The sequence below is a fragment of the Alligator sinensis genome, unplaced genomic scaffold (assembly GCF_000455745.1).
Source record: "Alligator sinensis unplaced genomic scaffold, ASM45574v1 scaffold811_1, whole genome shotgun sequence".
Classification (NCBI taxonomy): Eukaryota; Metazoa; Chordata; order Crocodylia; family Alligatoridae; genus Alligator; species Alligator sinensis.
In genome coordinates, this window is record NW_005842579.1 from 849298 (window position 1) to 871139 (window position 21842).

The 21842-nt window shown below is 57.5% G+C and overlaps 1 protein-coding gene across 1 annotated transcript in view; it reads right to left on the reverse strand.

The window, feature by feature from the left end:
- The window catches only part of IQGAP3 (IQ motif containing GTPase activating protein 3), a 24687-nt gene extending 5206 nt beyond the window's left edge, over positions 1-19481 (reverse strand). The window contains exons 1-29 of the mRNA XM_006032590.3: positions 19400-19481; positions 18801-18957; positions 18071-18148; positions 17172-17248; positions 16200-16267; positions 15097-15210; positions 14546-14724; positions 14255-14342; positions 13877-14040; positions 13597-13684; positions 12545-12708; positions 11320-11480; positions 10944-11068; positions 10689-10852; positions 10380-10470; positions 9400-9567; positions 8592-8734; positions 8088-8258; positions 7644-7727; positions 7192-7263; positions 6201-6270; positions 5314-5522; positions 4432-4584; positions 3477-3640; positions 2903-3127; positions 2656-2796; positions 2275-2359; positions 1660-1892; positions 263-395 (exon numbers count right to left, since the gene is read on the reverse strand). Of these exons, the coding sequence (XP_006032652.1) occupies positions 263-395; positions 1660-1892; positions 2275-2359; positions 2656-2796; positions 2903-3127; positions 3477-3640; positions 4432-4584; positions 5314-5522; positions 6201-6270; positions 7192-7263; positions 7644-7727; positions 8088-8258; positions 8592-8734; positions 9400-9567; positions 10380-10470; positions 10689-10852; positions 10944-11068; positions 11320-11480; positions 12545-12708; positions 13597-13684; positions 13877-14040; positions 14255-14342; positions 14546-14724; positions 15097-15210; positions 16200-16267; positions 17172-17248; positions 18071-18148; positions 18801-18957; positions 19400-19464 (3834 nt within the window). The 5' untranslated portion in view covers positions 19465-19481. The remainder of the gene's footprint in view (positions 1-262; positions 396-1659; positions 1893-2274; positions 2360-2655; positions 2797-2902; positions 3128-3476; positions 3641-4431; positions 4585-5313; positions 5523-6200; positions 6271-7191; positions 7264-7643; positions 7728-8087; positions 8259-8591; positions 8735-9399; positions 9568-10379; positions 10471-10688; positions 10853-10943; positions 11069-11319; positions 11481-12544; positions 12709-13596; positions 13685-13876; positions 14041-14254; positions 14343-14545; positions 14725-15096; positions 15211-16199; positions 16268-17171; positions 17249-18070; positions 18149-18800; positions 18958-19399) is intronic.
- Positions 19482-21842: the final 2361 nt, after the last annotated feature.

The following is a 21842-nucleotide window of genomic DNA, read 5'->3' on the forward strand; positions in this document are numbered from 1 at the left end:
AGCATCCAGGCATGTGTGTGCACATACGTGATCTGCAGAGTAACCTTGGGACAGTTACTTGGCCTCCAAGTAGGCAAACAATCAGCAGAAGCCCCTTGCCCCCACTTTCCCTCCAGTTACATCCACAAAGGGCCCAGAGAGCAGCCAAGACTCAGATCACTGTACTGGGACACTGTACCGTTCACCCCAAGGGTTCCCAGTGTCCCGGTTAAGCCCCATCTGGGGAGTCTCCTGGGCGAGGGAGACCCCAGATGCCTCTCACCCGGTGCGTGTCAATGAGCTCGCCCACGGTGATGTAGACGACTGGCTTGGCGACCGCCACCAGCTCCGAGTACTCGTCCACGTTGAATCTCTCTTCTGGCTCGGGCACTGAGCAGGCCGCGTGGATGAATCTCCTGCAGGAGAAAAAGGGATCCTGCCATGAGTGCTGGTCCCAGCCTGGACTGCAGGGAACGGGGGCAACCGACTGGGCAACTCAGAAAAGCAGAGACCTCCAGCATCCGTGCCCAGCAGCCCCTTGAGGATGTAGCACGGCCCTCTGCCCCTTTACGGGTTCCATTAGGGCCCATCATAGCAAGGTGGTTGCCAGTCTCATTCCCCTGGGAAGACATGGAGTCGAGGATGCCCAGAACAGCACAGCACTGGGCCTGCCTTAGTTCACAACTCCCCCAAATCTGCTCCATGTCTGTACAGTACCTAGCACCATGGGGTCCTGGGCCATGAGCAGGACTGATTCCCCTTGGGCATTGCTCTTATGCTAGGGGATTGTTACCTGGCTGGCCTCATCATAGGAAGAGGCTGAACTGTGTACTGGGCCCAGCGCAGACAGGACAGGACAGGACTTCTCCTCTCCAGTGCAAAACATTTCACAAGCCTGCTGCCCCTCCGAGACCCAGTCTGGGAAAGCAGTACCTGCATCATTAAGCCCTTGTGCCTAAAGCGTTATTTCTAATTATGGCCAATTAATTCACCAGGGTTACCAGCCATGCAGTTTAATTGCCACCTGCTCATTTCCTGGCTGCTCCACTGACCAGCACCTCCAAATTCAAGTGGACGGCTGACAACTGTTTGTAGGCGTTGCCCCTGATGCTGGCAGTACAAGAGGGGTGGGAGGGAAAGGGCGTGGGTTTGATCGGCTTTGGAGAGGGTTTAGCATCACCTGTGCAAAGGGGAGGTCTGTGCAAGGAGCCTTCCTCTGGGCAGGGCAGGGATAAAACCAATTTGATGAAAGCTGAGACCAAGACTATGTCCTCTAGGGGAGTGCAATCAAAGTGACAAAAAGTGACACCCCCCACCCCCCTCCAGCATGGATGCAGCTCTATTGGTATAAAAGCCGTCACTAAGGCTTGAGCTGAGCGACAAAAATGAAACCAGCACAAACTCAGGTGTGCTGGGCCAGAGGCGAGGACACATTGGGGGTGAAAATGCAGCCCCAGCAGGATGGCACTAAGGCAGGCAAAAGCTCAGTGAAAAGCAGCAGCAAAAGGATGGCCTGGTGGCTAAGGCATTGGCCTAGAGAACTCAGACTCCCAGGGCCTCAGCTTGCCCACCTGGAAAGTGGGCATAAGCAATGCCCATCTTTGGCTCTTCATCGGGATCCCTTGAGAGGGCAGAGGCTGCTATGGGCACATCCAACCCATGGTACTGCGGAGCACTGACCTGAACTTGTCGTGCGTCTCCTCCAGGTAGCGGTTCACCCCATTCAGGTGGGCACTCTCGCCCTCAAAAGGCTTGTAGGCCACGGCGTGCTGCAGCACTTTGGCGATGGAGCCCAGGTTGCGGCGGTGGTCGGGGTGCAGAGCCATGGCGGCCGAGACATCCACGATGTCGAAGCCATCGGGGGCCACCACAGCCGGGTTCATGAAGCGGTAGTAGAGCAGGTGTCCAACGATCTGGGTCCCAAGAGAGGGAGGGTCAGGCTTTGCATTGGCACTGGGGTCCCAGATGTGACCGCAGAAGCCCTTGATCCAGGGTAAAGACATATGGACTCACCTTTGGGGTGAACAGTGTGGGGCTTGGGACACATGGTCCAGAACGGCCCATCATTACTCATAGGGTACAGCACACTGCAGACATACATGCCTGCCTGCCCCCGCCCCCTGACAGCCACAAATGCTGGAAATAGATCCCCAGTCACCTTGGGATGCACAAGGCCACATCACCACTGTAATAGGCAGCCTGGTATAGGGCTGTGCCCAGCCACTCTGGACCCAGAAGCTCACCCTGCAGCCCCAGACACAGCCCTGCCTCTCACCACGGCCCCCCTGCACCCACCTTGCAGACCTCATCCTCGGTTGCCTCTGGGAACTTCTCCGCCAACAACGTCTTCAGGACTTTGGCCACGTAGCGCATCCCGTAGCTGGATGAAGCCAGAGAGGCAGCCCATCAGCACAGGGGCCCAGGCCAGGCTGAAGGGGACCACGGGAGCCTCTCATTTGACCTGCAGAGCCCAGGCTGGGGAGATTGTGCAGCAGAGCCAGGATTTCTACAGGAGCATCTTAAGCCTCCTCAACCTCCTCCCCCTTCGCCCAATATTAGAGGGGAAACTGAGGCACAGAGCAGAGGAAGGGAATGCTCCAAGGTCATGCAGGACGATCAGGGCCAGAGGGTCCCTGTTCCCACAAGAGCAGGGCCCATGGGACTCCTTGTACATACGGGATCTTATCCACGGAGGAGGTGATGGCGGAGACGAACTTGTCCGTGGCTGCCAGGAGGTTGTGGATGGAGATGTCCAGTCGTCTCTGAACCTCGGCGTGGCTCAGGGCCTGCTCTGGGCTCACATTGTATGGGAGCTGGCTGGGGGTGGGAGACGCACACGCTGCTAAGAGTCATGGCACAGGCCAAGATGACCCAGCTTCCCCAGACCCCCCCACCCCCCCGCAAAAAAAAAACCCACTCTGACCTACTCTGGCCACTCTGGGACTCTGTCTGGTTGACCCAAGCCTTGTAGATGTCCACAGGATCAGTGCGGATGTTGAGAGCCTTGTCCTGCAGGACATCTCGCACGGGCCCCTCCAGAATCTGGCGTAGGGCGTTCTGCCCGCGGGAGTTGCGGTAGAAGCTCACCACCAGCCGGATCACTGTAGGATTGCCCGTCAGGATCTCGTGGGGGTGATCCACCTTGGACCTGGCAGAGAGGGGACCAAGAGAGGCAACTCGGATCAGGGTGGGAAGGGTCCGGTCGCCCCAGACAGGGCCTAGAGCAAAGTAGGAGACCGGCAGCCAGTCATTACTGCATGGAAAGGACTTGCCAGGTTGGGACAAGGGTGAGGAGGGCACAAGTCCTGCTGGGAAGGACCCCTAAACCCTATGCCTACAGGTTCAGGTGCCAGGATGGGGCTTGGCCATCAACACTGAGACAGATCTGAGGCAGTCCCCCAGCTCCCTCTGCCCTCACTCCAGGGGGAACAGGGAGTCCTACATGTCCTGGCGGGACCCATCTCCCCACCCCCATGGGTACCACAAGCAGGACCTACCGGATCTCTTCTTGCAGGGCAGTGCTGAAGAGCTGCAGGAGCAGGTAGCCCTCGCGGGCATTGGAGGCATAGTTGTACAGGGAGAAGACCACCGACTCCATGAACTTCGTGGACTTGTTCTGGGGCATCTGGAAGATCAGCCGGGCCAGGTATACGGGCTGGGTCTGCAGGTACATGGGCAGGGGTCAGGGCAGCTGGCCCCAGGCTTCAGCCAGCAGGCGGGGCTCTGCTACAGGTCAAGTCCCTTCCCCTCCATGCCTCCTTCTCCCTCACCCTCAGTCCTGCTTTGCCAAGGTCTGAGGCCATGAGTTTACATGCAAAGCCCAGTTCTGTGCAACCTCAAAGCGCTCCTCCCATGAGTAGCTGGCCTGTGGGCTAGCACGACTCATCCAGACCAGCTCCCGTAGTCAATGGCACACAAGACAGCGATGCAGTGAGCCCCAACTCCCTCCCCCGAATGACATGGGACTGTCTTCAAATGGGGGCTGTATTCCTGCCTCTGGGCCCACAGCTGGATGCCGCAACCCCTTCTTCCATTACCCCCAGCAGTGCTAGCAGACAGAAGCAAATTCATGCCTGGCCTAGTCACCAGGGCTGTCCTGAGTTGCCTTCACCTAGCCCCACTCCCATCTCCAAGGATCAGACAGGAGTTCAGGGGAAGGATTTCTTTCCAAGAGGGACCTGGTGCCAAGAAGGATGTGCCAGGACTAGGGGCTTCCCTGCACTAGACACAAACCAGAGCTGGGGCAGAGGGTCCAGCACACCAGGTAGCAGGATCCAGGGTGGGAAGAAAGCCCCGTGAATCTATTTGATTCCTCACTGAGCCACTAATAAGCCAGGCCCAAGCACTTGGACAGCACCTGGGACTGGACTGGGGGGAGCAAGGAAGCAGGCCCATTGGGGGATCCACTCAGACTCCATTGCCCTAGTAACAAGCCCCCCACCCCCCATTCACCTGCAGCAGGTAGAAGAGGTGCTGGTAGGCCTCCAGCTTCTGGCGCTTCTCTTTGCTCAGTGCCTTGATCCCCTTCTGCTTGTCCAGGGCCATCATGTCTGACAGCTGCTCCTTGTTCTTCTTGGTCAGCTTCTTGCAGTGGGAGACCACCTCCTGCACAGGCCGGGGGAGCGAGCCAGGGCCCAGAGGGGTTAGGGGCATAAGGCATTCAGGGAAGTGGACTTCCAAGACCCCTTGGGATCCTCCAGCCTTCATGCTTTGCTGCGTCTCGTGCCTGGATCACACCCAGCCTGGCTCTACCTTCCCCCCACCCCGTTGACAAGGGAAAACAGGACAGCTCACTGGATAGAGCCTGGGAACAAGACTGGCACCAGGGGTCCATTCCCACCTCTGCTGCTGGGGGTGGTCGGGTTCCTTTCCTGTGCCTCAGTTTCCCCACAAACTAATCTGCTTTGTCAAAGGCATTAAGATCTACCAATGGGACACACTGGATAGGGGCAGGGCAAGGGGAAGGGCGGTACCAACTGAGGACCCAACCAACCCAAGGCTCTGAAGCCGCTGGAGAAGTTCACCTCTGGTTTCAGTAGGATCTGGTTTTGGTCCCAAAAGGACTATACACAGTCCTGCTGGCTTAAATTAGGACTGAAAATCCTAAGGAAAAAGGCAGGATTGGAACTGGAACATCTTTTCAGAGGGGAGCGGGATTCCATAGGCAACAGTAGGTGTCTAAACCCCTTAGGCTCCTTGAAAAGCCTGGCCTTCATCCATGTCAGAGCAGCTCCAGATTTCTCCTGGTATTGCAAAAACTGGCCTCGTATTTCAGGGGGGGGAGATCACATGACTACCGAAATGCCCCGTCCCCCACCCCTCATGACCTCTGACCTGTAGCGTGATGCGGTTCCGCACCAGCAGCCCGATCTTGATGTCCATGAGGTTAAGGTCGCTCTCCAGGCGCTGATTGGAGCGGATGCGCCTCACCACGTCCCCCCGCAGCCGCAGCCCCTCCGCCTCCTCCCAGAAGTCGTGCTGGCTCTGCTCCAGCAAGTGCACGAAGCGCCGCACGATGCCCAGTGGCGGGTCCCTGGCGCGGACTGTGAGGGCAGGCAGTTACTACCGGACGTAGCACGGAGCAACTTCTGCACCGATCGCCTTACTCTGGGATAAGCAGGGGGCACACGCCCCCAGCTTGATCCAAAATGGCACGAAACCAGTGATGGGAGCAGATGCATGTCACGTACCTCAGAGCAACCTTCTCCAGCATTCGGGTTACACCAGACACTGTCTCCTCCAGAGCTCCACTGACCATGCATCTGCTCCCCCATTTTATCTAGGTTTGCACCTTAAAGACTAGCTAAAATAAGAGCTGCCTATATAGAGGAAGCCTTCCTTTGATGGGTTTAAGTGACAGCTAATCCAGCCATCAGCAACCAACACTGGCAGGATAAAAAGGGGCCCTTTGAGAATCCTGTTCCATACACAGGGGCTTCCCTGGCCAGTCTGGAGCTGGCATACAGACCCTGCTCAAGTTCATGGCCGGAGCACACAGTCCTAGGGAGATCTACCATGTTCCAGGGCCAGAGAAATTAAGAGCAATCTCAGGGCTCTTCCAACTGACCCTGGAAGAGCTGGACCGAAGGCGAGGGTTGCCACGGTGCTTTAGGACCACCCCACCTGCCACCATTGCTCCTGTGCCCTGGGCACAGCAGAGGAACGAGAAGCCAGGCAGTTAATTATAGCCACTTGTGAGCAGAAGACAGGCAGGCACTTACCCAACACCCTGTAATCCCCACGGGCCTTGTTAGCTCGCACAAAAGCCTGGATTTTAATTACAGCAGTAATCTGTCAAGACAAACAAAGGGGGAAAAGGAGGCGAGTGTCCCCTGGCAGCCCGGTGGCAGCAGAGGGAGCACTCGCCAGGCGCCAGCCCTGCCGTCAGGCCAGCTGTGGGCACAGCAAGGGGAGGCCTCTCACTGGAAGCATCTGCCACCGCCCCTGGCCTCGTGGGTCCTAGCCCCAACTCAGGGAGACAAGGCATCCCTGCTGAATCAGTACCCAGGACTGGTCAGTGCTGGATCAGTCCCCAGGACACCTGGGTTTTACTTCAGATGGGATGCTGCACATGTGTTCCTGGAGGCAGATGCCCCCTTCTGCCTCAGTTTCCCCTCACCTGGAGACACAGGGTGCAGGACCTTCTCTGGTGGGTGCAGGCATGAAGGGGAGGCCCTGCACCCGTTGCTTCCAGGTGAGGAGAAACTGAGGCAGAAGGGGGCATTGGGTGCAGAGCACAGAGCGGGAACGGTTTAAAAGTACCCTCAGTAGCTGCTGTTTAACAAGAGAATAGTTTCCTGCTGTAGCCCCCCTGCCTCCACCCACGACCATGACCTTGGGCCTGAGACTCCCAGGGCCTTGATCCCCTGCCCCTGAACCTGCCAGCCCACATGCGGCCTCTGTAGCCTGGCATCCATAGCAGTGGCTGTGGCCGCCTGCAGCCACCCTGCCTCCTTCCCCTTTCCCCTGGGGACCCTCGGGCTTCGGATACATGGCTCCCCCCCCCAGCACGGGGTCCATCATCAGCCCCCTGCCCTGGGACATGGGGCTGGGCTGCCAGGTTAACCCCTCGAATGCTAGAGAGCAAGTTTTGCCAAGTCCCTTGTGAGGGGTTCGTGCTTGTTACAGTGCAAGGAGCACGGGTACACGCAGGGGATGCAGAGCTTGCCTGGGCTCCTGCCAGACACATGCACACGCGTATCCCTCACTCACGTTCTTCCTAAAGTAGCGCAGCCTCTCTTGGTACCTCCTGCGAGCTTGCCACATCCTCACGCATGCCTGGAGCTTGGGAGGGCAGAGACAGACCGGGTTGTGCTTAGCGGGACATGGGGAACAGCATATTCACGGGTTCCAGCTGACCCACATCCCATTGGCTACAATGAAGGGGTCGTGCTGCTCTCACCGTGTTCTCAGCCAGATCCCAGCCATTGTGCTTATTAATAAATCCAAAGCTGGGAAACTATAGTTTCATTTCCCCCCTCGCAACTAGACCCCATTCGCTCCTGTCCCAAATCCATCACATAGCCCAGCTGCAAAACAGCCCCTACGCTCCTCCCCAGAGGTGGCCGCAGGGTGTAGTGCCTCCCCAAGTCTTTCAGGGTGTCACTGCTCGCAGGACCAAGGCCTGGGGGGCAAGATCAGAAGGATCCAGCAGGGTCCTGTACCTTGATCACCGCAGACGTGTTTGCTTGCAAGTATCTCAGTCTTTGCAGGTAGGCACGGCGCTGCTGGGAACCTCTCCACCAGGCCTGGATGTGAAAGAAGACCCACAGCCCTCCCGGTTATTAGCGCTGTGTAAGAGCTGGGCCACTCACCCCCATGCCTTGACTCCTGTAGATCCTTTTGGAAACAAAAATAAGAGCACCCCTGGAAGAACCTAGGTTGCAAGGGTGAGGGTGCAGGCTTTTAATTGCCATCACTGCTGGGGCATCATTTACTCTGCTCCCCTTCCCTGACCCCCTGGACCTGCCGGGTCCAGCCGGGGAACAAGAGCTGTGCAGAGGCTGGACAATAGGGCTCCGGTCTGGGCTGGCCCCTGGGCAACACCGCAATAGACCCTGCGCTTACAGATAACCCCAAGGACATCAGGACCCACCACCCACTGTCACCTGGATCCTGATGGCTGCTGGGAGATGTTCCCGCAGCAAATGCCGGCGGGCGGCGAAGTCCCGGCGGACAAGAAGCCCCCGCAGACGGGCCTGCAGCCGCACCACGAGCCCCACATGGGCTTCCCACAGGCGCTGCCGGTCATGGGCCACGGTCACGCTGGCGATTGTGGACTACAGAGAAGGAACGAGGTGGTCAGTTCAGTGCCAGCAACATGGGGGCCCGGATGCCAATGAGTGTGTGTGCATGCCAGGGGATCTGGGCACCTGAAGCCAGGCAGGGAAGTCCCATTCAGCACCTTTGCCAAAGCGGCTGGTGCCAGTCAGGTCCCCCTAAGGCCAGGGTGGAGCCACAAACCAGAGGTTTGCAGCTGGAGCTACTGCTGACCCAAATCTCTGCCAGCAGTGCACTGGAGCCCCCAGGCCCCAGCTGCTGTGAGCAACAAGCTGCTTGGGGATGCAGCCAGGGGGCCAGGTGTTCAATACAGCCCCCACGTCTTTCCCCACCTGGATCTCGTCCCGGCTGAGGTGCGTGGGGTGCAGGACGCAGCCCTGCGGCCGCTCCCAGGTACCCTCAAACGTCTGCAGGCTGAAGTAGTACTCGGTCCCGTCCTTCAGCTGATGCCGCACCCAGGGGTGCTTGATGTTTCCTGGGTGTTGCCAGGGAGAGAGAAGCAGGTCAGGGAGGGGTGTCTCTTACACACACACACACCCCCTCCATCACAGTAGCCTCATACATTGTCAAGGGCTGGGTAGGTTAAAGCCTTTGGAACTGGACTGTCCATATGCAGGGACTCCCAAAGCCCCATCCCAGACAGGCTGAGCCCAGAGCTCTCTGCTCCCAGCCTGTCTCTTGCTCCTACCCTGCCCCTACCTAGCTCCCAGCCGCCTCCCTGGCTCCTTCCTTCCTACCCACCCTCCTCCATCCCATTTCCAGCTCTTCTCCTGGCCCTTGAGGCCCAAAGCAGCCCTGCCCTTCGTCTCCCCACCTCCCTGGACGTGACGTTATCCTTCCCCACCAGTCCCCATCTCCAATGCATTGGGCCTCTCAGCCTGTCCTGAGGGACATGGGCCCATTTTGCAGGGGGACAGTGAAGATAGAGACAAGTGACTTGACCAAAATCAGCCCAGAGGCGATGGCAGAGCTGGGCCTCATGCCCAGGCCCTGTGTTCTAGGCAAAATGGCACCATCTCCTCCCTTGCAGCACCCCAGTCCTTCACAGTGCTCAGTGCTGTACAAACCCAGCCCCCACCCACAATGGAGGTGCAGGACACTACGCTGCCAGCCGAGGCAGGAGGGCTTGGTCCCCTTTACCTGACAGGCCCTGGCACGCCATGAGGGCAGCAAGTTGCGCCTGGTAGGCCCCAGCACAGTCGGGCACGACACCGCACAGGGCGACATCTGGGTTGCGCAGCACACGCACCGTCTGGGCTGGCTTCCCCTCCTTGATGGCCTGGTTGATGGCTGCAATGCCAAGAGCCACTGCAGGAGGCAAGGAAGGGGTTACACACACACACACACACACACACACACACACACACACACACACACACACACACCCATCACAAACCCAGAAGTCCCTGGGATGGACATTGCACCTCATGCCCTGTGGGAATGGAGATTCTCGGGGGTACAGAGCACTCCCAGCTGCAGCCAGGCAAGCTGAAGCCCAAGGGAAAGGGACAACTGAGGTCCTCACACCCCTGATCCTCCGACCCGGGGCTGGGTAGCATGCGGGCATCCCAAACTTGGCCCCCACAAGGCGTCAGACCCGAGTCTCATGTGACCCCGCCAGCAGGCGGTCCAGGGACAGTAGACAAAGAGCAGTGATGGCCCTATGCTCCTACTTCATAGAGCTAAGCAGAGCATTTGGGGCTACATTCATAGAAAATGAGGGTTGAAAGGACTTCAGGAGGTCACATTTAGTCCAATCCCTGCTCCAAGCAGGACCAGCCGCAACTGCATCATCCCAGCCAAGGCTTTGTCTAGCTGGGTCTTAAACACCTCCAAGAATGGAGACTCCGCCACCTCTCTGGGGAGTGCTCCAGTGCTTCACCCTCCCAGTGAGAACATTTCTCTTAATATCCCACCTCAGCTTCCCTTGCTGCAATATTGTGCCAAAAAAGCCCATTTGAAGGCCCTGAAGTATCTGGCAGTAGTTTAGGGGCTGCAAAAAGGCTTGAGAGGAAGCAGCCAGAGAAGGACACCCAATTCCTCCCACCTGGTCTTTCTGGGCCACAGCTCCAGGCCAAACCCAGCTCCGAGATAGCCCCCAAGCCCAGATCTGCCCTTACTTCTCCTTGTTGCCTCCGTGTCCCGATTAGCTTTGGCCACACCATGCTGGATCTCTTCCCACCAGAGTGTGGCGTCCTCATCCCGTGTCACCTGCAGGACAGGACAAGGGATGCTGAGGAGCAGCCAAGGACAGCTTCCACTCCCCACAATGCAACCACTTCTGGGGAAGCAATGGCAGCAAAGAACAAGGCAGATGGCCTCTGGCTTAAAAGGCACCAGAACAGGGATCAGAGACAGGATCCTGGTTTTAAACACCTGAAGTGATGGGTTGTCCACCCTGCCACGTGGCTGGGGTTGGAGCATCCTACCTGGGCTTTCTGCCGCCGGGCACTGGTCAGGACATCATGATAACGTCTAGCAACCGGGAGTGTCACGCTGGAGAGCCCCGCTGAGGGCAGCAGCAGGGCTGTGAGGGTCTTCTCTGGGTCATCCTGCCACAGCGCCTCATTGATGAGCTCCACGGCGAGGATCTCTGTAGGGGAGAGGGGACGAGAGCTGAGTCAGCCTGACCGCTGCCACACGGAAAGGGGCAGGGCAGGGAGCACAGCACACCGGACACTCACTCTCGCTGTCCTCCTGCACTGCGGTGTTGGTGCGGCTCACGCAAGCCTGGAGGTCGTTCCAGCTCAGGAGTGTAGCCCCCCGGGGCCCAGCCTGGCGCTGGCAGCTCAATAGGTCATCCACGTAGCTGGAGTGGAAAGAAGACAGCAAGCTTAGGATGTAGCAATGCAGAGACGACAAGGCAAAGCTCATGGCAAGACCATAAGGAAGGGAACCCAGGAGTCCTGGCCCCAGCGCAGGAGAGAGGAGCAGATCCCAAACATCCTGCTTTCCAAGCATGCCCCCTGCCAGTAGAAGCCTTGTAGCTTATTCCTGGCCAGCACCACCTGTTCATAGTCAGCACGTGGACCGTCTGCCCGTGCTGGTGCCCCTACTCACCGCTGAGCATTGGCCTCCTCCACATCAGACAGCCCCAGGCTGGGGCTGACCAGGCTGCTCCAGACCCCATGGACATCCCCAGCTTCCAGTGCCTGGTTCACCAGAGCCACGGCCGACAGCATCTCCACAGCCACGAAGAGCTCCTCCTGTGCCAGCTCTCCCTGACAGCAGGAGACATGGTGAGACCTTGGCAGAGGCCATGGGACATAGGGGAGCCTGTTCCCTCAGTGGGGAAACTGAGGCAGGAATTTTCTCTCTGAACCACTTGCCACAGCTGTCCCAGGCAGAGCCAGGAGTGGGAGCCTGGTCTCCTGGGTTCCCTGCAAAGCTGCCCCCAACCCGCCCACAATCCTGCCTGCAAAAGCAATGAGTTTGAGGCCCAGAGGAGATTCCCTTGGGGATGGAGGGGGCTTCAGGCTGGACTCAGCCCACCTGTGTATGCCAGTCTGTACCAGTACCTACAGTCAGCCCCATGGGCAGCTGCCATGAGGGCAAATCCATATTGACAGTAGGAGAACAACACAGAGAGGCCAATTTGGAGGCCAATTTTGTGCATGAGCTTTCCAGTTTCCAAAGCTGAGGAGTCTGGAGCAGCTAGCTGGCTGTAGGGGTAAAACTGGTTTAAAAATCTTTGGGGGCATGTTTACATGGAAGGCTGGTTAATTCAGATTGAAAAAAAAAAGGTGGGGGTAGGGAGGAAGAGAGATCATTCAGTTTAAATCTCTCAGTTCTTCAGGGAGAAAGACTTTTGTCCTGGGATCCTACAGGCTAAAAATCAGACCGTCACCACCTTGGACTCGTCTATAAACAAGCGTGGGACAGATGGAATAGCAATTAGCTCAGGTTAGCCGAAATGGTCCCAGGGCAAATTCGGATACTTCCCAGGTACCAGACATGCGACAATCCCAGCATCAGACTCTGGATAGAGATGCCAGAATGAAAGGGTAAATCCCAGGTCTGTTTTTGACTTGGATCCATCAGAACCGCCTCAAATGCAACCTCGGTTTTCAGTCTCAGATTAAAAGGGAAGATAGCACGGGTCAAGGAGGGCTGCTGGGCATTTCAAGAGGAATCACTACTCTGGATTAACTCTGTGTAGACACTGACTCCTGAATACCAGCACTTGCACAAGGGGGAACTAAGCAGGAAGCTGCAGGGGAAGAGCATGACCCTGCCGGGCTCCAACTCTGGACATGTCTCCAGAGACTCCAGCCCTGGTCCTCACCTGTGGGTGCTGGCGCTGGAGCAGGCCCAGCTCGTGCTGGTACAGCAGGGCGGCGAAAGCATGCACCTCGGGCAGCTGAGCTGCGGGGCTGGCAAGAGCCTCCACCGTCTCCTCTGGCTGCCCTCGGCGCAGCACGGCATTTATGTGGCTCACAGCCTGCGCCACTGTGGGATACAGGAGACAGGCACAGCTCAGCACCCGGGGACTGGTGCCCATCGCAGAACCCAACTGCTGGGCAAGCCCCACCCCACGCAGCTTGCACCCAAGGGATGGAGCCACTGCTCAGAGATGATCTAGGTGTAGCCCTACCTGTGTCCTACTACGAGGACTTCCCCTGCTCCTAGGCTCTGCTGGTTGCCCCCTCTCCCCCTTTCTGCTACGTGTCAGGGTGTTTTGAAGCCTCCCCGCGAGGCACTGGGTTCTGGCTGCAGCCCAGGCTGGGGACAGGGACTGGGCTGTGCCAATGCTCCTGCTGAGACTTAAACCCAGAGGGTCCTAGCAAGAGGGTCTTGCCCCTCCGATCAGGGTCAGACCAATGTCAGATTTGGGGTCAGGAAGGAATTTTACCTCCTGGCCAGATTGGTATGGACTGAGGGTGTTTTGCCTTCCTCTATGGTGGGGGAACAGCCTCTGCCTGGGATCTCTGGAGTGTATGTTGATGTCAGCCGCTGTGGTCCCCCTACTTTCCACGGGGCAAGTTCAGGTATGATGTCTCGTATTGTGCATTGGGGTGACAATAGTTTTACAAAGAATTTGGACAATGGATGCGTCTGGGATGGTTTGGTCAGGGCTGATCCTGCCTCAGGCAGGGGGCTGGACTAGTTGTGACCTCTGCAGGTCCCTTCCAGCCCCACATCTCTAGGATGCTATAGAGCCCATAGTCAGCCTCTCTCTGCTGTGGGCAAAGAAACTGGTGTAGTGGGGGTGGCAGCCAATGCAGCCTCCTGCTGAGCCCCCAAGTTGGGCAAGCAGAGGGCAAGAAGCCTGGCTCTGGCTCCAGGGGTGTAACAGCAGTCCCTTCCTCTGGCAGCTGAGGGCTCGGCCTCACTCACTGGCACGTTCCTGCTCTCCCCTCTCGTTGGCCGCGTCGACGCCTGCCTGCACCTCCTCCTGCTCCAGTGGATCCACGAAGCCCAGCTCCTGCAGGCAGCAGAGCGACAGGGGATCTGGCCCAAGCTACTCCCAGGTCCAACCAGGGGAGCTACGGAGTCACCCGTGGGTCCAAGGGGCATCAGGTCTGCACCCCTGGCTCCAAAACCCCCCAAGTGCAGCTCCCAGGATGTGACCCCCAACCTGGCTCTGCCTCCCCCCAGGGGCATCTCAGCAGCTCACCAGGGCTTTCTGCTCCCGGTCAGTGCTCAACTGATCCAGGTACCAGTCGCTGTTCTCTCGCTGCACGAGGCGGAGGGCCAGGACGGGGTCCCGCAGAGCCTGGTACAAAGCCTGGGAGTCCTGTCTCTCCAAGGCATCATCCACATACTCCAAGGCTCCATGCACTGGGATGAGACCAGTTGGCCCAGTGACCTGCAGCCCTTGGCTCAGCTCTCTGCTGCAGCCACAGCCCCACGCACAGGGAAACCCTGGCTCCAGGTTGCAAAACCCTGGAAAACCAGAGCAGGGACCCTCCCAGCAGGTCCCATGTCCTCCTTCCCCACAGTCCAGGCCAGTGCTCCAGGACTCACACGGCACCAGACACAATGCTCTGCTCACCGTTGACTTTGTTGATGCTCCCTTGGATCTCGGCCTGGGTCAGACACCTGTCATAGATGTCCTCAGCCTCCGGGATCTTCTGCGGGTACTGAAAACAGAAGCATGGCCTTGAAGTCTCCGGCTGTGCCTGGCTAGATGGGGCACTCAGCAGAGCTATCGCTGTGTTGTCCCCCCTACCCCACAAAAATGGACAGGACAGAGCCAGGTGCATGCTCCTCTTCCACGTACACACATAGAACAACAGCCTCCTGATGCTGCTGCCAGCTCCTTCCCCCAGCGCGGTGCCCTTACCCTGTTCTGGGCATTGCCTGCCTTCTCCGCCTTGGCCTGGTAGAGCATCTCCTGATAGACAGCAGCAAGGTCATCCCTCAGACTGAGCAACAGGGCGCTGGGGTTGTGCAGGGCAGCCAGGGTCTGTTCCACCACGCCTCTCTCCACGGCCTCGTTGATGGCCAGCACGGCGGCGTGGACTAGCGGACCCATGACAGGGAGAGAGAGGCACACATATAGCATCACGGGGCAAGAGTGTATAGGGTTGTACAGGCAGCGTGCAGCTCCCCAGACTCGTGGGAGCCCAAGCAAGACCAGGACGTGCTCATTGATGGCTGATGTACTCTCCCTGCTGGGGTGAAGGGGAAATGGGGAGGAAACAAGTGCCAGCTGCAATGCAATTGTGCCCTGCCACCATGGCCCCACAGGGTCCTGGGTGTGAGCTGAGGCTCTGGAAATTCAGACAGTTAGAGCTACAAGGGCAGTGAACAGCAGCAGCCCCCGGCCTGAGCCCCAGCTCTCCCGCTTCACACCAACAGCACCCGGCCTGAGCCCCAGCTCTCCCGCTTCACCTGCTGCCTCGTCTCCTGACAGTTCGTTGGCCAAAATTCCCCCGATCTTGCTGAACGCCGGCAGCTGCAGGCCGTACTTGTCCAGCTCCCGGCGCATGTGGGTGATCTCTGCCTCTGGGAGGTGGGAAAAAGCAAGCTGGGTCAGCCACGCACCCCGCCCAGGACAGCACTTTTCTTCTCGATGGAGGGCAAGGCAGAGTCCAGGGAGGGGGACACCTCACCCAGCCATGCAGATGGACCGCGAGACCAACTTGCTGATGCCAACTGACAAGCTCAGCATGCAGGCAGAGCTCTCAGCCAGAGCTGCCCTGGGGCTGGCAGAGACCTACTGGCTGCTCAAGCCCAGCCCCAACAAATGCAGGTAACCATGGATTGAAAGTTGATCCAATAAGGTCACCAAGGGGAGACTCCAGCCCCCACCCCACCACAGCCATAAAGCTTCCCCCCCCACCCTCCCAAGTAACACATGGCGCAGAGATCCCCACAGCATGCCTCAGGCAGGCAGCAGGCAGAGACAGGCTGTGCTGACCCCAAGGTGGATCTAGCTGGAACAGCAAACTCAGGACTACACAAAACAGGAAAAGCCCTGTCCTAAGGGGTCTTAGAGAAATGGTGGCAGGGAGAAGAGGAAGCAGCCATGATCCCTTCCACACCCCACCCCACCAGGGTGGGTTTAGACACAAGCATGGAGCCAGCATCCCCTGCTGGGCAATAAGGAGCCCTGGGTCTGCTCCCAGCTCTGACACTGCCCCACAGCATGACCTTGGTTGTGTCACTTCTCCCCCCACGCTCCCTCTCCTGGACAGGCCTGGCTTGTCTATTTGGGTCAGAAGCCCTGCAGGATCCCATGATAAATGTACAGTGCCTGGCGCAGAGCGGGTGGGCCTTGGTTAGCTGTGGCATTACAAAAAGAACCCATAGGTGCTGCACCAAAGGCATTTTTTGGGTCAATGTGGAAGATGGTTGGAACCAGAAAGTCTGCTGGAGACTCCCTATTGTGAGCCAGACCATGCATCAGACCATGCAAACAGACTGGAAATAATGAACAAGGAGGCTCCCACACATGCACAACTAGCCCAGAATTATCCTCTCTGGTCCCTTACCAGTGAAGTCCACCTTCCCATACAAGTCCTGGATCTGCGGCGCCAGCCCCAGCTTGAACAGGTACAAACTGCAGATTTAAAACCACAGCTTCATGAAAGGTGTTGGACTATCCATTTGTCCCCCCACCTCTCCACCTCCAGTGCCAGGGAACTGAAAACAGAAGGTGCATGCATTTTAATCTATGCAGCATATAACCAAGAGCTCTGTGCTCCAAGCGGGGCTGAACACAAAGCCGTGAGCACACAAGGCTCCCAGCTCAGCTACTGGCACCTGCAGCCCCATGCCTCAGTTTCCCCCCCACTGGAGACGCAGAAATAAGAGCCCTTTCTAAAGCACACCAGCATCTCAGACCCCAAACAGCGGCTCTGCCCTTGCCTTTGGGGGTCCACTACACCCCAGTCCCCTGCTCTGAACCAGGTCTGGTGTAATGGGCATATTGCAAACCCCAGTCCTCATGGGCAGCTGGTTGGGAAGCAGGAGAATTCAGGGAGTGGGCAGAGGTTAAAAAACACAAGGCATCCATATCTAAGCATCTTGTGCAGGGTCTGCAGCGGGTTTTCCCCTCTGCAAAACTGCACGGGTCACGGTATATTTTGCCACTGCATTTACTGAATGGCAGCTCCCAGCATAAAGGGGGAGGGGGTGGGGAGTGTGAGCCCCTGAGCCTGCCAGATGTCAAAAGAAAGTACACCAAGCAGCTTTGGGACAGGGAGGGGCTGGAAAAAATCCCAGGTCCTTTAGAGGCCTAAGTATGGCCTTAAACATCCAGTTTTAAGCTTTCAAGTCCCACCAAGGCTCCCCTGCAGGGCCAGTTAAGCACAGGAGAGACGGCCCCCAGGGATTATCCCAGACACCGCAGCTCTGCTCCAGCCTCACGCTGGGCCTGCGGATAGGAACGACAGCCGGCAGATGGTGCTAGCATCCTGGATAAAAACCCGGCAGCATACTGCTCCCTGCCGCATCTCACTGACCTCAGAGCATGGATGCAATAAACCACGCGGGGCATGTTTTTCTTGTCGTAGATGTCCGTGGTCTCGGGGTGGAAGATCTGCAGGGGTACAAAGGGGCAGGGCTCACAGGAGGACCAGACAGCAAGTCAAGCGTGCTCTGTTCTTCCCAGACAGCCGACAGGAGGGCTAAGCCACCTTTGGGGCAGCTTCCAGATTAGGAAGATCTGTGTTCAGCCTGCCCTGCGAGGGACTGGGAGGATCTTGTATCACTCGGGTTTCTGCTGCCATGCAGCATGCCTGAAAGGTCCAGCTCCCCAGCCCCAGGCGTCTCTGCACCTTGCAAGAGCAGGGTCACACATGGGAGAAAGAGCATGGCAGCAGAGAGGCCTCTGCCAAGTTTCCCAGCCCCATCTTAGCCTTCACACCTGCCTTTATGACTACAAACTGCAGGCAATACACTAAACCAGCATTTCTCAACCTGTGCGTCATGACCCAAAAGTGGGTTGCAAGAATATATCAAAGGGTTGCGAAGAAACTTTAGAAATGGATCAACAAACTTTAAATGTGGATTCTCCTTTAAAGGAGAAAAACAAATGTGGGAAACCTTGGCTTTTCCCTTGAAGACTAGCAGAGTCCCAGCCTGCAAGGGGCTGCTTGGGGCCCCTCCATGCCACATGCACCCCCTGCCCCACACCTCACACACTGGGGAGCAGCAGGTCAGGAGTGAAGGGCACTGGGTCAGGACTGGCCACCCATGTTTACAAAGGGGTCCTGGTACAAAAAGAGGTTGAGAACCACTGAGCTAGACAACTCGGGTTGTTCCCCGGCAGCATCTATTTCTGTTTTAAGAGTGGGGAGAGAAGGGGACAGGGCCCTCCAGGCCCTGCGCCCGGCTCCGGGCAGCAAAGCTAGCACATTACCGAAGGAAGCCCCACGTGGATCATGGCATCACGCCAGTAGTTGATGTTGTCTGTGTGCCGGAAGTGAAGTCCGTTGGCCTGGGGAAGAGATTGAACAGGGTGGGGATGGGTCCTTCCTTCTGGACAGGCTACTGCACCACGGTTCCTCAGTGGGTGCTTTGCACCTTCCTTCGAGGGCTGCTAACACTGGCCGCTCCATTAGACTTTGTTAGTCTATCAGGTGCAAATCTGCCCTGCTTTCCACCTACCAGGGTTTTTAAGCAAGGCTTTAACTCCTGAAGTCCCCTATTTGTAGCAGGGGCAGGCCTAGCCCGCTGCAGTCAGAGCGGCTCTGGCAGGACAGAGCGCCTGCATTGCTAGCAGCAAGTCATGCAAAATGCATCCCTCTGTCCTTCAGCTAGGCTGTCTGCTGAGCCCTGCAGGGCACGGACTCGTCGCCACCCAAGATCCGCAGGGGAAGCAGATGTTGGCTGGTGCCAGTCTCCAATGACTCATTTATGACAGACTCAAGTCCTGGCCATGTGAGACGAAGTGCTATCTCCAGCTTCAGCTTCCGTCACCAATAATCCAGTGCATGCAACTTCCCAGCCCTGCACACAGCTCCTCTCACCCTCGCTGGCCCGGCACTGCCAAGCTGGGAGGACAATTCAATCCCCTCCCAACAAAACCCTACAACTAGCCCCGGCCCCACGAGCCTCCCACTGCAAATCCATTCCCCCGACTCCCTTACCTTGTAGCGCATCTCCTCATGGTCGTAGATCTTCTTCAGAGGGACGATGTCTGGGGCAAAAGAGTGTCCCAGCTTGGCCAGGGTGACTCCGTTGCGTAAGCTCTCCTCCAGCTCCGTCGGGGAGGCCAGCTCCTCGTTCAGACAAGCCTCCATCCACCTGCCAAGAGACGGGGAATCAGTTGGGCGAGGGGGAAAGGAGCTGCATTTTCCCCAGCCCAGACCCTGTTACCATGCTGTAGAGAGCTCCCAGCCTCTGTCCTAAATGCAGATTTACTAGTGGAGTCAAAGCATGACACGAGCCATGCCACACCAGCACCACGTGCTTTGAGATGATGGAAATGCCCAACCTGGATGGGCTTGCATGCTTAGAGTGCACAAATTCCCTGACCCCAGATTGCAATGAAATACTCATAGCCTCATTCCCAGGTTGAAAAATAACAGCTCAGCTCAGCTCCAGGGTGGCATTTCCAGAGCCAGACTGTAAAGCAAATGCTCATGGGACAAGGCGAAGGCAACGCCCAGCATGCAGGAAAGAGTCCGGGGAGGTCGACACCACCCTAAGAGCTCTTTCAATCAGCCCGGCCTCCTTTGCATCTCACCGCTTTGCCTCCTCCAAGTGACACAGATACTGATAGGCGACGTTCTGTCTCCTTTGCTCATCCATCTCGTCTGCCGTGAGTCGTTCATCTAGACAAGGACACACATGCCAGGTCAGATGCACACCGATGCCAGGTCAGACACACGCAGAAGCCCGAGCTTCAGCAAACCACACACACCAAAGAGCACATATTGCATTTAAAAAAATTAAAATCTTTCCTTTCATTTTTCCAACATGTGTCATCTACTGGCATCTCCCTGCAGGACTTGCAACAGGATATTGGATCTGGGGGAATCTGAAAGCTTAACTGACCAGCCTGGTCTGAGCCAAGTAAGATACAACCTCACGGCACCCAGATCTATTTCGACAAGCAAGAAGTCATTGCCAAATTACCCTCCTGGTTTTAATAGATTTTTCTAACCCTCCTTTTAGTTAGTCAAGTGTTAGCTCAATCCTATGTATTTATATGGGGTTTTTAACTTCGATTACACAGATTTTTTTTTTTTTGTAAATCCTCTTCCTTGGATCTCAAGGGCGTCTTAACCTCCTTCCTCTCCTGCAGTGGCAGGACTCTGGCAGTGCCCTCGTCCCCCTGCTTTACCTGGGGCAGGTTAGAGGGTGTTTTGAGGTCTTGTGGTGGTAATTGGGCATGAAACTTTTCCACAAAATTTAAGAGCAGGTCAGACAAACACTTGGCTGAGATAGTTTAGACAGGGCTGATCCTACCTCGAGCAGAGGGCTGGACTAGATATCTTGAGAGGGCCCTACCAGCCCAGATTTCTATGACTCTGAGGCTACAAACGCATCAAATTTATCCCAGGATAAACCACTTTATCCCAGGACAAGCTGCAATCACTCATACATCCTGGTCCCTTGTCCTGGGATAAATCCCGCCCCCCCGCGCGCAAAAAATTTTCCCGGCTAAGACATAGTAACTATTTTATTCCAGGATGCAGAGTGCATCTGTGGTTGTCCCAGGATTGTATCATTGAATCTACCGCAGAAAAACACCAGCGCATTCAGATGCTCGCTGAACCCGGATCGGAAGGGTTGTGCATGTATGGGCCGATCTCGGGATATTTTTATTCCAGGATAAACACCGGTGTGATTTATCCAGGGACAAATGCAGTGTCTGTCTAGCCAGAAGACCTCACCGGAGCATCGAGCCCAGCTGAGCCTTAGACCCATGATCAGAAGCTCCCCTCCCCGGTGTAACAGGCCAAGGGAAGGGACTTTATCCAAGGAGCATGAATCACCCCGTGGGCGAGGAGACGGACATCACAGCCCCGCTGCCAAAGGGGCACATGACTCAGGAGCCCTCCCCAACGGCCGGCCGGGAAGCTCGGGCTGGCAACGGAGCTGGTTTTCCCCTCCCTGGCTGCAGTGGAAAGGAGGAGTGGAGGTAGAAACAAGGCTCTTTTGTCCTTGGCCCAAACATTCGCCCGTGCACAACGGCTCCAGGCAGAGACACAGGCGCAGAGCCCTTGTGTGCCCCCCAAATACCCGCAAGCATCCCCAAGGACCCTGCCACCCCCCAACTCCCGCCCTGGCTCTTGGCTACTTTGCAGACCCCCCTGTCTGCTCCCCTTTCCAGAGACTGGCTGCCCGCGCCCAGGTCCGACCCAGTCCCTGCCGTCCCCTGCCTCAGCCCCCCGCATCCATGTGCCCCCCATAAGCCAGCCCTGACCCCCTACCACGCACCCTGAACCCCGCAGCTGCATCTGTCTATCCAGCCCTGGTGTGTCTGTGGGTCCACATACACCCAGCCCTGTTTGCAACCCACCTCTTCTACAGCAAACCCCCACCCCACCCGTGTCCGTGGGTCTGGCCACACTAGAGCCCCATTTGTCCATCTGCAACCCCTCTCTTGCATTGCAAACCCCACTCCACGGAGGTCCGGGGGTCTGTCTGCACCCAAGCCCTGTCTGTCCGATTGCAACCCATCTCTGCCAGTGTACCCCACCCCTGACCGTGGGCCTGGCCGCACCCATGATCTGCGTGTCTGTGATTGCAACCCCTCTCCTTCATTGCAAACCCCACCACCCTGGCGCCCCGCCAGTCTGTCTGCAACCTCTCTCCCGCACTGCGGCTCCCACTGCTCCCGTGTCCGTGGGTCTGGCCACACCCGGGTCCTATCCGTCTGCTTGCAACTGCGCTCCTCTATTGCAAACCGCCCCCAGCGCCTGTGTGCCAGAGCCCAGCCTGCCTGTCTGCAAGCCCTCTCCCTCCTGCAGCCTCCCCCCGCCCCTGTGTCGGTGGGTCTGCCCACGCCCGCCCGGGGCCTGCCTGTGGGTCTGCAAAGCCCCCTCCTGCATTGCACCCCTGTGCCCATGCATCTGGCCACACCCGAGCCCGGTCTGTCTGTCTGCAACCTCCCCCGTACATTGCAACCTTCCCCTTATATTGCAACCCCCACCCTTGTATTGCGACCCCGCGGCCGCCCG